We start from the raw sequence: 14,191 nt of genomic DNA, 5'->3' as shown, positions 1-14,191 counted from the left end.
GTTTGTTTGGACATCTGTAATACAATGTTTTATGCACTCATTTAAAAAAAATAAAATGACCATTAAGTCCTAATGTTTAGTCTATTAGACCCCAAGAATCAATGGGACAAATGTTGACCTATAGAGGGGAGTAAGACTTCTGCATGTGGGCCCTATATGCAGTTCGGACCCAAGAAGATATTCAGAAGGAAAAGAGAGCACACCAAGGCAGTCCAGCCAACGAGTTTCACTCACCACTCACCAGATCAGAGGTGAGTAGGGGCATCACCAGCTACAGTAGTTGCATTTCTGTCCTGGATAGACTTGGGCACAGGGATTTTACCCAATTACATATCAAAGCACAAGAATATATTACGCATACCTGAAGATAGCTTAATTTGCTCACTAACTGGTACATGTCCGGTTTTGAAGAAGGCCACAGGCCGAAACACGTGTCACAGTAACGGACACATGTAATGAATAAAACACTTACAACTGGCGCAATTTGTTTGATGGCATTGAATAACACCTGTATTTAAGTATACTGCCACCAACCAGAATCAGGACAAATGTCCAGGGCAGGGTACTCACCCAGGGAGATGGAGGTGCACCTTTGTTGTAGAACCATCTTTTGGGGATAAACGGGTCCCCAAGGGCCACAAACCTATCCCGCGTCCCCAGTGAAACAGGATGGAATTCACTGGTAAACAGTGGTAGGGAATCATAAAGAACAAGCAAAACAGGGGACTCAGAAAAGTGAGTAAAAAAGAGGGCTTTCTTTATTAAACATAACCAGAAACTAGTGAATATCATCAATACTATAAAAGGGCAAGTAGTGTATGACTCTGCTTGAGAGCGGCTCTTTATTAGAGCATACCTCTTCTTCAAAAGCAAGCCTTGATTGCAAACCTTACCTTAAATATCTGCAGCATTCCCTTAAGAAAAAGCATGAAAATAAAGGCTAGTTTTTTCCCAATTGGACACAAGATCTGCAATCTTAGGTCAAGGAAAGTCTGAGATTCAGGCCTGTTTGCGCTCAAGTAAGAATTTGTTGGCAATGTCTAATTCTTTTCAGCCCCATACTCAATAAGAAATAGGTGTGTTCATGTAAGCATTGTACTTCTTGTGGTAGTGAATAAAGTGGCATGAACGTTTCGTAAGGTCATGCAAGTAAAAAAGGGCCTACTCATTTGGTGATGTTTTAAGAATTAGGTCCCTTTTGGATGTAACCTTTCATCCAGAATAGATTGTGGTTTTCTAAAGAATAGATGGAGGTCAGTACTCTGACATTAAATTATAAATAAACTTTAGGACACGCTCATGTCACTCCTAACCACCAAATGGCCCTTGAAGAATTAACATTAGGGGTGTGTCCTAAATACTGTGTTACCTTTTTTAATGCTTGAAAGGGCTCATTTGCTTTTTTTTTTACAGATAATGCTTGAAGGTCATTTACTTCTTGTTAATAAGACTGCTATAAGAAAACCAACCTTAAAGGAAAAGTATGTAAAATCAAGTCATTTGGCTAAAAGGGTGGATGCATGAGCGGATGCAAAACCACATTTATACTCTGGTGAGGTGCAATTTAACCTATTAGTGCTTTCATTCTTGTAATACATTCCAATAAAAACCTTAATGAGAGGCACTCTCCACCACAATGTACTCTAATGTGGTATGGGCCCAGAGTGATGCTAGGTGTACCCATACAGAATTATAGGATAGAACCTGTTCAAACACATTTGTCTTGTCCACTGCAAGAACATATTTTCAGTACAAGACAGAAAAAAGCAAGCCTGTTTTTGTGAAAAAACAAGATTTATTTCTCCCAAGAGTGTTTATAGAAACATCTTCATGATGTTCATCTGACCTTCTGAAACTCAGAAGAACCTGTCGTTGCTTTGAGAGTCTGAGAATTAACCCCAGTACTATGCTCTGTGATGTGGTGACCGGATGCATTTGTAGTTGGTCAAAAGAACAAACTCGGAAGTAGGAGGCCTAAGGGCCCACACCCACTTTGAACCACAAAGCTGACATAAGAATGTGTGAAGAGACGTTGACCTTTCTAGATGGCTGAAGCACTAAGGAAGGAAGACGTTTACCAGGTTCATGTCCAGAATGATTTCTATCTGCTGGATGTTTATGATTTGGGGATATGGAAACACTACCAATTCGACATCTCAAGCACAAGAGCCAGGCTGGTCAATGCTAGATACTTAGATTATGCTCCTTCCAGGCAATAACTGAGGAAAATAAAGCAACTAACTTTCCGCAGAGGAAGAATTTGCCCCTCAAGCCAGCAGCATTGTAAACATGCAATTGACTGTGTTGAAATCAAACAGGAACAACCTGAAATTAAAATACATGTTTAATGGCTGCCCCTCATGACAAACACCTTCTGTATTGGCTTTATGGCTCAGTGCAGAGGATCGCTCTCTCCAAGAAGAATCTGAACACCTGCAGTGCAATGGGATAGGAGATGATCTACATAAATGACAGGCCATTCTTCAGATGCCTTTGAGGAATTCTAGAAGTACAAAGGGCTCCACGGTTTGGGAATCACCAAGCATGAAAGAGACAGATTACAATTCGCAGAACAAAGAACTGGTGAAGGTGTGCACAAGTACAAAGGAAGAGGTGTTGTTCGTACTTTCCGGTTTGGTGGTAAGCAACGCATGGCTTTAACATATCTGAAAATCTGTTTCCTGTCCCATCATGAGGTGTCAAGTGCTTTGAACCTTGACCGAGGCTGTCTTAAAACAGAGCAAGGCAAATTTAAATATATAAAAAAAGGAAATAAAATTCACAAGCGTGTGCTCAAGATAGAGAATCTGTAAGGAATAGTCTACAGGCACGAAAAAAGGAACACACCATGATGTCTTGAAAAATATGTTGCTAAAAACAAATCGAGTAAATTGATTTTGGCCTGGGTAGCATCATGGTGGTACCAAATAGCTACCAAAGAGAGCAAAAAGAGAGCCAACACTGCACAAATTATATTTCAATGGTTGGTTGTCATAACAAATGTAACAAAATCATCATATGTCACATACCTCTGAGAGCGTTTATCTTGTTGCAATCCAGCGGTGCCATTCCCCGTTCTTTATTACCATACACATTGCTTTTCACAAGAACATCCTCTGGAAAGAGAGCGCGGATAAGGAAACGGGCAGACAGTTCTGGCCGAGGTTTGCCTTTGGCCACGTAAAGGACCGAAAAGGGGAGCTGAATATTCCGCCAGCTGTTTCCAAGAAACTCTACAGAGAAGAACAAAGCGACATGTATCATTTGAAAATGGGCTACACTCACCAGAGTTTTTAAGTACACAATTAGGAAAACGTTTTTTTTACTAGGATACTGCGCAAGGTTAAGCATACCTAAATCAGTTTCAGCTATGTTGAGTTTGCCCATGTTATTTGCAAATTATTTTTCTTGATCTCTTGACATGCCTACTGTTTACTACTACTTTTTGGTTAGTGCCCTACTGAATTTGTTCTGTTAAAAACGAAAATAGCATACAAAGATAAGCAGTTCTGCATTCTAAGACATGATGAAGGCAGAGTGGAGATGCAGCCACGTCTCGTGGTTCTTACTTTTTTAAACCACCAAGAAAAGAAAAAAAAAATCCCTATTTCTTGGGATGTGTAATGGCTGGTGGATTAACATATGACCTGAGATCAACTTGAAGATCTCTGCTTTCTTTATTTTGATAACAAAAGTGATTCAGGCTGACCAAAAAACAATGGTGGAAATGGCAGACCAAACTGTACCACAGTCAAGCAGGCCTGTAACCTCATTTAGAAGAACAAGTTACTTTCTTACCTGGTAACGTTCTTTTGATGAGATGTTCCGACGACGTATTCCACATCTATGACAGACTCCAAAAGCAGTACCAGCGTAAGGAGGTGGGAAAAGAATTTAGAATTTTAGAATGCCCAATTAAATTGCAGAATAGAGGACCTCCTTGCCAAAGGCCAAATCTTGCCCATGGATAGAATCCAAGGAGTAATGTTTGACAAAAGTATGGACAGAGGCCCATGTGGCTGCTTCACAAATGTTACGGATGGGAACACCCATCTGCAGGGCAGTAGTGGCAGCCACACCCCTAGTAGAATGGGCCCGTAAGCCTACCGGAGGGTCCTTTCCCGCCAAGAGGTAACATTCAGAAATTGTCAAGATAATCCATCTAGACAAAGTCTGTTTAGTAACAGCTTGTCCCAAACGCCTTCCAGCGTATCCTACAAAGAGTTGATCGCCCACTCTGACCTGGGACATGCGTGAGATGTAGAAATTTAAAGCTCTCCTAGGATCCAACCTATGGAGCCTCTCCTCTTCCTTACCAGTATGCGGAGGAGGATAGAACGCCGGATGAATGACCTTCTGGCTTAAATGAAATTCCAACACAACTTTCAGAAGAAAAGAAGGACTAACCCTAAGGACAACCCTGTCCTTATGGAACATGTGACCCTGTCCTTATGGAACACTGTGAAGGGTGGCTTAACGGAAAGTGCCTGCAACTCACTCTGCGAGCAGAAGTGACCGCAACTAAAAATACAGTTTTCAAGGTCATCAGTCCCAAAGGACAAGAATGTAAAGTATCAAACAGAGCTCCCATTAGGAATTTTAGAACCAGGTTCAAATCCCAACTGGGCACCTGGAAAGGTGACGGTGGGAACACATTATTGAGCCCTTTCAGAAACTGAGAAATCAAAGGAATTTTAAAATAAGAACACTCCTCAGACGAGCGCTTAAATATGGACAGCGCCACCAGGTAACCTTTAATGGTACCCACTTGCAGGCCCTTGTGGGCTAACCAAAGCAAAAAAGACAGAACCACAGGAATGGCACATGAAAAAGGATCCACATTCTTAACCCTGCACCAGTCGCAGAACTTTCTCCAACGGCAATGGTACAGGGACTTCGTTGCAGGCCTTCTGGCCAAAAGCAACACCTCCATCACGTCTTCAGGGAGGTCCCAATCCTTATACCTCAACCTTTCAGAAGCCATGCATGAAGGTTGAGGGACTTGACCTCTGGATGGAGAACCTGGCCCCCCTCCCGTGAGAGCAGATCGTTTCGGTAGGGAAGACGGCATGGAGGGCAGATGGACATGTCGAGAAGGTCCGGGTACCACATTCTCCTGGCCCATGCCGGAGCAATGAGGATCATTCAGGAACCGAACTTCCGCAGCACTTGCGGAATGACGGGGACTGGAGGAAACGCGTACAGCAGTGGGAAGGACCACTCCACTACGAACACGTCCCCCAAGGCTCCTCTTGGAGGAAATTCCTGCAAGCAGAATCTTTCGCACTTCCGGTTGACACTGGTGGAGAAGAGATCCACATGTGGGGTCCCCCGAATGGCGAAGATTTCCAGGAGAATCTCCTGAGCCAGCTTCCACTCGTGAGAGACTGTGCTGTGCCTGCTCAGAGCATCCGCCGCTGCGTTTTTGTCTCCGGCTAGATGAACTGCCAAGATCGAAATTTCCTGCTGCATGGCCCAGAACCAGAGCTGCATCGTCTCTCTGCACAGAGGGAGAGACCCTGCCTCCCCCTCTTTGCTGAAGTAGTGCATGACCACTGTATTGTCCGTCAGAATCAGGACATTCTTCCCCAGCACAGACAGCAGAAAAGCCTTCAGGGCTAGCCTGACGGCCCTCAGCTCCAATAGATTGATCCGACGGAGACCAACAACCGTTGACTGTCAACTCGTTGGCATGAGCTCCCATCCCGTGAGGGATGCGTCCGTCACGATCGTCACCTCCGGCCAGGGTAGCCAAAATGGAGCCCCCTTCATCAGATTGCCTTCGACGGCCCACCACAGAAGATCCTGGGCGACCGAGGGCAGCACTTGAACGGATCCGACATCCTGCCGGAGTACTGTGACCACTGCATCTTGAGAGCCCACTGTAGAGATCTCATCCACAGCCTGGCCTCTGGCACCAGGAGAATGCAGGATGCAATGAGGCCGAGCAACCTCAAGAACTCGAACGCTGGGAGACTCTGGGCATGTTGAAACTTGTTGACCATCTGCAGAATGTGATGAGCTCTCACCTAGGGAGGAAAACACAGCCCCAGGGATGTGTCGAGCACTGCTCGAATGTACTGGAGCCGCTGGGTAGGTGTCAAGTGGGACTTCTTTAAGTTGAGGGAGGAGAAGCCCAGCTTGTGAAGGGAGTGGCAGGTGACTGACAGATGATCCAGGACTTGCTCTGGAGAGCGCGCCCTGATCAACCAATCATCCAGGTAGGGCTAGATGTGAATCCCCCCCTTTTCTGAGATACGCTGCCACCACCACCATGAGCTTGGTGAAGACCCTCGGGGCGGAGGTCAATCCGAACAGCAGGACCCGAAACTGAAAGTGCGAGTTGCCAACCACGAACCTCAGGTACTTCTTGTGCTTGGGATGAATCGGCACATGAAAGTAAGCATCCTTGAGGTCGAGAGACACCAACCAGTCCTGAAGTTGAAGGGCCTGGAGGACTTGAGAGAGAGAGTAGCCATCTTGAACTTGTCCTTCCTGAGGAGCTTGTTCAAACCACGCAAGTCTATGATGGGTCTCAATCCCCAGTCTTTTTTCGGGATAAAAAAATATGGGTAATACCATCCCTTGTTCCTCTCCGCCACAGGCACCAGTTCTATGGCGCCTTTCTCCAGTAGGGATTTGATTTCCTGCGCAAGGAGGCAGATCCAGACTCTTCAAAGAGAGATTCCCTGGTGGATTGTCGTGAGGCCTCTGCCGGAAAAGAAGACAGTAGCCGTGGGCTATGATCTCCAGAAGCACACATCTGAAGTAATGGCACGCCATTCTACAAGATGCAGCGCCAGCCTTCCCCCAACCGGCGAACCATGGGACATGGCCTCATGACTGAGCTGAAGCGGCTGGGGCAGTGCCTGAGGGCAAAGCGGAAACTGCTCGAGCGCCTTGGCACCTCGAGTACCCTGTTTGCCACCTCTGGTACTCCTACGTTGGCCCCTTTGACTGGCCGCTCCCCTTGATCTACCAAAAGACGAGTAGTATCGAAAGGAACCTCCCCTCCATTGCTGTCCCCTAGGACGAAAAGGCAGAGTTTGGCGGACTGCAGCGCTCAATGACTTCACTGCAGCCTTTGAGGTCTGCAACCTCTCAAGGCTCTCGTCAGCCTTGCTGCCATGTTGAGAAGTCGGGCTTGTACGTCAGGAGCAAACCCCGACTTCCGCAACCAAGCAAATTTGTGCATCACGGTGCTCGCCGCCATGGACGGGCTGACACAGTCTGCCATGTCCAGACCCGACTGAACGGATTCACACATGGCATCCTTGCCATCCTGAACGAGGGCAAGAAAACCATCCTGTTCCTCCCCTTTGGGAATATGTTCAGCCGCCAAAGACACACAATTCCACAGAGTGTGAGTGAAACGTGCTAAGGCACACACAGAGTTGGCTGCCTGTAAAGCCATACCCCCTGAAGAAAACACTTTCTTTGCCCAGCCATCAAAACGTTTATCGTCCCTATCAGGAGGGATGGTAGGGTACGACGCCTGCTTTGCCGGGGCCGTAGCCGCCTGCACCACCAAACTCTCCGGAGTGGGGTGCATCGTCAAGTAGCAGGGGTCGCTACTGGCTGACGGTATTTTTTCGGCAACGACTTGCTCACTGCCGGGAGACTCTCCACAGCAGTCCAAGCCGCTGCCACCCTTCTCTGTAAAGCCATATGAAATGGCAGCACCGGGTCAGTGGGTGGACCTTGGTCAAGGATATCCATCAGGTCATCCTGCAGAAAATCCACTGGTGGCGCAGACCACCCCAAGTACTCCATCACCCTCGACACGAGACGCCCGTATGAAGACCCGGCCTGAGTGCCAGGCTCAGGTCTACCGAACTCAACCTCCAGACCACTGGCGTCGTGTAAAGGCTGACGCAGGTCTTCCAACTGGCTATGACCAGACAAGAGTTCCTCAGGAACCTCATCAGGAACCAAACCTTCATCAGACCCTTCATCCACCTCAGAGATGTAATTCAGAGGCTGGAATACATCCCTGGATGAAGGCACAGAAAAAGGTTCAAATACAGGCCTCACTGACTTCTTCAGGGCCTTCCTCAGAGTTTCAGCCGATGCACGGGGTACCTCAGGTTAAGCCTCCATAAATGGTGTTGAGGGCTTCGACGGAATCTGCTTTGAGCATGGCGCCGATGCCCTCGACACAGGCCTCGAGCGGGCATGGCTAGAGCGATCCACCTTGTCCGATCGGGACCTCGAAAGCTCCCGATGATCGCAGCGACCGCCCGAAGCCCAAAGGCATGTGAGCGGTGGCCCTAGCACATTCCCTGCCGGCTTCTTTCGAAGGCACGGACGGAACAGAGCCCTGCGATTGGAAAATCACCATCATCTCCATATGAAATGCATCCCATTCCACAGGGGAGGAATGCTTGTTGGGACAAGCAACCTGCCGTCTGGTGGAGTCCTTGGATGAGGAAGGCGACCGTTGATGGCGCTTCTGCGAGAGGAATGGCAGGACCCACTCCTGGACTGAGACCCCCTGGACTTACGCCTACGTCTCGTCGATTCGCCCCTCGAATCGTCGGTCGAAAGCCCAGCAGATTTTCGACTTTCGGGGTTTGGAAACCCGACCTACAGTCAGCTTCTTCTTCCACTCCCACAAGGCCTTTGACGTTAACGACTGGCAATCGTCACAGTCATCAGTGGCGTGGTCCTCGCCGAGGCACTAGAGGCAGACTTTGTGCAGGTCCGTAAGTGACATCTTGGAACCGCAGTCCCGACACTTCTTGAATCCCGACCGCGGGGTAGAAGAAGATGCAGACATGATATCTTATCATAAAACACCAAGTTCGAAGAACCGACAGAAGTAACAGAGGCGCGCCGAGATCTCCGAAGGGAACACGTTCACGGAAAAAACGTAACTAAGGCTACGGGCGTCGTGCGTCCTACTTATAATATCGGGTGACGTCGGCTCGATGGAGGCCCTCGAGGACAGCGTATTGATGTCATCGATGCAGGAAATTTTCCGAAGCAGCACAGCTGTGTTGATTACCTGTCACAGATGTGGAATACGTCAGAGGAACCAATCTCTTTGAACAAGGCATTCTCCCTCCCTCTTTGGATTCAAGTTTGCCTCCCAGGCAGTCCAAATAATCAATCACATCCACAGATCTTATAGAGTCCCAAATCCCTTTTCTTGGCTATGTATCTTTTTTGGCTGATGCATCAGTCCACTGGTTCTCACTGTGGTACTCTTGGACTCTGTCAACATGCACCACCAATCAGCACCTTCTAGCTTGTATGATGGAGGCAGGAGTTAGGCATCAGATGCAGCATAAACGGATGGACCCAAGAGTATACATTCCTCCCCTGTGACCCTCACCTTCCCCCGTTTGGTTTCCAAAATAACTCGCAATTTAGGGCCATCTTAGATGCATATAAGAAATAAGGATGGGGAATGAACTGAAAAATCACCCACGCTGGTTCCCTAATTACTGCTTATATAAATGTACTTCCTGCGGCATGTGTCCGGGCGGAAGACCCACACGCAACTGGCCCAATCTAAACTATGTGGATTAAATAACTGCCCGGGACAACAATGCGCATTGAACACCATTAATGAATCAGTGCAATTTAATAGGTCATCCAAACTGGATAGTTGTTGGAAAGCAGAAGTTCAAGTTAGGCCTACAACAATACAGAAGTGTATAGAGCACACAGCCGACATGTGTTTCAACCCAATTGCAGGTCTTTTTCAAGGCCGATTAGTAGCATATAAGGTGGCATGTCAAATAAATACTAGCCTTTCAGCTGTTCGTGCAATACACTGCTGTACTGTTGTAGCCTAACCTGTACTTATGTTTTCTAACAACTATCCAGTTTGGATGACCTATTAAATCACACTGATTCATCAATAGTGTTCCATGCGCATTGTTGTCCTGGGCAATTGGTTACTTCACCTATCTTAGATGTAACTTCACTTAACCACTTGTTCCCCTGCTTGAATCGGTCCCTCTACGCAGCCCATCCTCCCCACATTTGTAACACCCTCTTGGCATAGGTCTCAAAGGGTTGGATTCCCTCGGCCTTTCCTCCAAACCTTGCCAGCCTTTCCTCTTACCTTCAGTCTCCTCCAGCCTCATCCAATTGTTGGTATGTCTCCATCCCTACCTCACCCCACTTGTCTGACACACTCCTTTTTGATGATCCCCCTCTCTGCTCAATAGTGAGGTTTCACCTCCTCTGCTTTGTCTAGATATCTTTCCTCCACCTACTCTTCTTCCTTCAAAAGCATTTGTCTCATCTCCTCTCCTTTCCCTTTCGTTGGGCCCCTCCCCTACATCTCTTCTTGATTTTGGAATTCCTGCTCTATCTTGTCCGTTTCTTTTCTTCCTCTCCCTCTCCCCACTCGTGCTAGTCTTCGCTCTCTGTTGGTCGTTTTCCCTCTCTCCCCCCTTGACCACCTCCACACCAATCTCTCTGTCTCATCATGTTTCACTTCTTCCTTCTCTAACTCACTCTCAATACATTCCTCATTCACTAAAGTCTCTTCTTTCCTCTGCTCCAAACTCTCCCTTGTTCGCCTACCACTCTACTCACATCTCATTGTATTAACAATCTGTCTCCTTAATTTGCTTTGGGTGCATGTGTGACGAGAGTCAGGTGTACACTGCAAATAAATAGGCTATGTGACTGATCTGAAGCTGCACACATTACAATTTCCCCATGTAGGTTTAATGGTGGATGGATCCTCCCCGCCTCAGGGCACAAACTGCATGTATTGGGTGACTACCATTTTGGAATCAGACAATGGGCCTCATTACAAGTCCGGTGGTAACGGTGCCGGTAAAACCGGCAGGTTGTTGCTGGACTTGTAATTTTTACTGGCGCTTGGCTTGCCGGAAACACCGGGGCATTGCAACCCCGGCGGTCCGGTAAGTCAGGCGCCAGTAAAATATTGTTCCCCATTCCCATAGAGTCCGATAGGACTCTATGGGAGTGGGGAACACAGAAGCAGCGCCACAATTAATAACAGTGCCAGTGCTTCCGTGAAAGTCTGCCTACCTTGGCCGCTGTGCCCAGCAGGGTCAGACCTGCCAGACACAGCGGCTCCGGCAGGCAGACTTGTACTTTGCCGTTCCGGAAACAACAGTGTCGGTAAGCCTACTGGCACCGTTGTTTCCAGACCGGCAAAGTTGTAATGAGGCCCAGTATCTCTCTCTCAGCCACCCGGATAGATGCTGGTCATGTTGGGGGCTGCAGTGGCCTACCTCTGCAGCATATTTTGTGGCCTTCCCGGTATAACTGAGCTCTGCAGTTTGGTGCTGGCTGGGCTTGCAATACCCCACAAAAGCTGATCTTATGTACCTGTTCTTGACCAAAAGCTGATACTGGCTGATAACAAGCATATCATGGAACCCCAAGGTTGCAGGTACACTGTCAGCAGCAATCTCTGGATTCTTCTTTTGAATGCAAGACATTGTTACTCGTTCATAAAGCAGGTCTTTGGACAGATTCAGATATAGGTCTCTTAGACCATTATATGGGTATTGGGGCAGTTTGAGACATCTAACAACCAAACCATGGTGGGAGGGCATTTTGAGACACCTGAGACAAGTCTGGGTATAGAATAAAGGCCCTGGGAGATCCATGTATATTGCTTCTGTGGCCAGCACTGCAGACTGGGTGTTGGTTCCCGGCCGCTAGGGCCTCCCAGGCCCCATCTGAAATCCCATAGACACTCCCATGTGACTATCATCGGTAGCAGGTGCAGGTTAAAAAGAAGGGAAATGTATTTTTCCCCATTGCATCTGCCAATACATTTGGTATGTGGATCCTGCTGCATTGCATCTGCATGCCAGTAGTTACTGCAGGATATGGCAAACAGCAGGATTGTCATATTAGACCACCATGAGGATCTGCTGACAGTAGAACAGTCATAATTGTATGTATTTACAGCATCCTTCTGCACCACCCTATTCCAGGTGAAGCATTTGCGAGACAATGCTTGGCCTCACAGACTGTTTTCTTGAAGAATGAGAGGCGTGGGAGTACAGCTATTCCAGGAAAAGGAGAACAAAGGTGTTTGCCTTTGTTATTCCTCTGCTGTAACAAACCAGTATTATCTGCATGCATGCAGTGACGTTTTGTAAAGAATCCACTCAGAAAGGACCTTGTAAAAACTTCTTCCTGAAGACTGGGGATGAGTGAAATTTGCTAATTTTCCTTTCACCAATTGTATAAAATTGGGAATTGGTATTAAAAAAGTAATTCATCAGTGTCTGAATTAGACCACAACCAGTAAAAAGCAGCTTTGTGTCTATGAAGCGATTCTTCACTGTCTGACACTTGCCAGCCATGTCTCAGGTCCAGAGTCAGGAGAAAAGAGCTGTCTGTCAAGACTGCTTAGCGGTAATACAATTACTGCGAGTCCGCTCTTCCTCAACCCAGTCCTTACTGAATGAGCCATCCATGAGAGGATCACCTGGATGGGGGAGTCTGGGGTTATGCTCCAAAATACCCCAGGTGAGACGCAGTACTCTACCGCAGAAGAAAAAGAGAGGGATGAAATCACTGAGGTCTTCTTTGGTTAGTCCACAGCTACCTCCTTTCTGCCCAAAGAAGCTCCCTTAATAAAATTCTTCCACCCCGACAACTCTGGTAGACCAACTAGGAACCCTGTTACCCTCAAAGACCACAACTCCTAGAATCATTGGTTTCCTATTTTCCTCCCGAATACGCCAAACCATTCTTCTGCACATACGTATGAACATCCAATCTACCTTGACAAAACCCCACCAATCCCGTCCCTCATGTTCCGAACTCGCAAATGGCACTGACAAAACACTGCCATTCAGTTGTGTATAGGCGCATTATAAATGCCATATCATATTCCTACAAACTCCCCTTGTTCCGTTCACAATAATAATCCCGGTCAGTCCCGTCTGTTTCACAAACCCTATGCATCTCATCCTTACGAGTTAACCAACCAACCCCAGTCTAATAATACCTTTTTTCCCATTTTACCATGCAGGATAGTCAGATACTCCAACCCCTGCCCCTCCTTCAACAACACGAGCGCTTTCACACACCACGAAAGACAACAGACTAAGTCCAAAGCTGTTGACCTGACATGTCCTAACCCAAGGGCCAGGCAATTGATCAAAACCACACAAACCTGATGGCCCTTTCCCCACAGGGATAAAAGGTGGAGCACAAGAGCACAAGATGAGCCAGGACAACCGCACAACGTTAGAGCTAACTCAGCACGGCAGTTCAAGAGGAGGAGAAAGACGGCGCAGACCGAGAAGATGACAATGAGAGAAGCAACCTTGCCCTTTCCGACCAAGGCCTATGAAGCCATCGCAGAGGGAATCGTAAGTCTGCGAATAATAGCCAGCGTGTATTGCAGCAGATGTCTACTGTACATGAGACCCTCCTCCGCTGATAAAACCAGGGAGAGACGTGGGTCTCTGTGGTACCAACCTTGACTTGAAGGAGAAGAAAGCCAAGCGGTTCATCACGGCCGATGAGTGGAGGGAAGAGCTAATTAGAAACCAAACTGTGTTGAACGATAAATAGCCAACAGCTAATTTGAACCTTTGAAGAAGCATAAAGCAACTATTGATGAAAGAGGGGGAAAACCAGCAACAGAGGGGTCCGGCACCACGTGGGTGCTCACGAAGGAAACTCTGGGCGATTACCCAAAGGTAGAAACTACCGTGAGCAGAAGGCCTTGGGAAGAGGCGAAAAGAGGTCAAAGTGGTCATACAGGGGTCTTGTAAAATTCTCTGTACCGTCGAAAGTCTTTCATCGACAGATGATTACGAAGCTAAGGGAACTGAATCCTGCTTGGTGAAGTGAGCGCATGAATAGTGTATTGTAAAGGTTGGCAAGCGTGAACCCGGCTGAGGGATGCCAATGAGAAGGGTCGAAGTCTAAAGTCCCATAGAATATATTGACAAGAGTGAACCTGGTAGTGGGATGTCCATAGTGAACTGTTTTTTAAAAGTTGGCAAGAATAAACCCGGTAGAGGGATGCTAACGGAAAGGGGTGAGACCTGGAGTCCCTATGAACAGTGTGTTAACCGAAGTAATCCCAATCGAGGGGTGGCCACAGTGATCTGTCTATAAAAGCTGTTGAGAGTGAAAACGGCTGAGGGAAGCTGACCAAAAGGGGCGAAGCCCGAAGAACTGTTTAAAAAGACATGAAGATTTGTGAATGCAGGAAGTATTG

The 14,191-nt window shown here is 47.3% G+C and overlaps 1 protein-coding gene across 10 annotated transcripts in view; it reads right to left on the bottom strand.

The window, feature by feature from the left end:
- The window catches only part of BEND2 (BEN domain containing 2), a 1,020,032-nt gene that overhangs the window by 54,667 nt on the left and 951,174 nt on the right, over positions 1-14,191 (bottom strand). For all 10 annotated transcript variants that reach the window (XM_069636821.1, XM_069636826.1, XM_069636822.1 and 7 more), the window contains one exon: positions 3,030-3,233. In XM_069636821.1, the coding sequence (XP_069492922.1) occupies positions 3,030-3,233 (204 nt within the window). The remainder of the gene's footprint in view (positions 1-3,029; positions 3,234-14,191) is intronic.

The sequence above is a fragment of the Ambystoma mexicanum genome, chromosome 7p (assembly GCF_040938575.1).
Source record: "Ambystoma mexicanum isolate Mex_15411 chromosome 7p, UKY_AmexF1_1, whole genome shotgun sequence".
In the NCBI taxonomy this organism is placed as follows: Eukaryota; Metazoa; Chordata; class Amphibia; order Caudata; family Ambystomatidae; genus Ambystoma; species Ambystoma mexicanum.
This window is presented reverse-complemented; position numbering and strand designations above follow the sequence as displayed.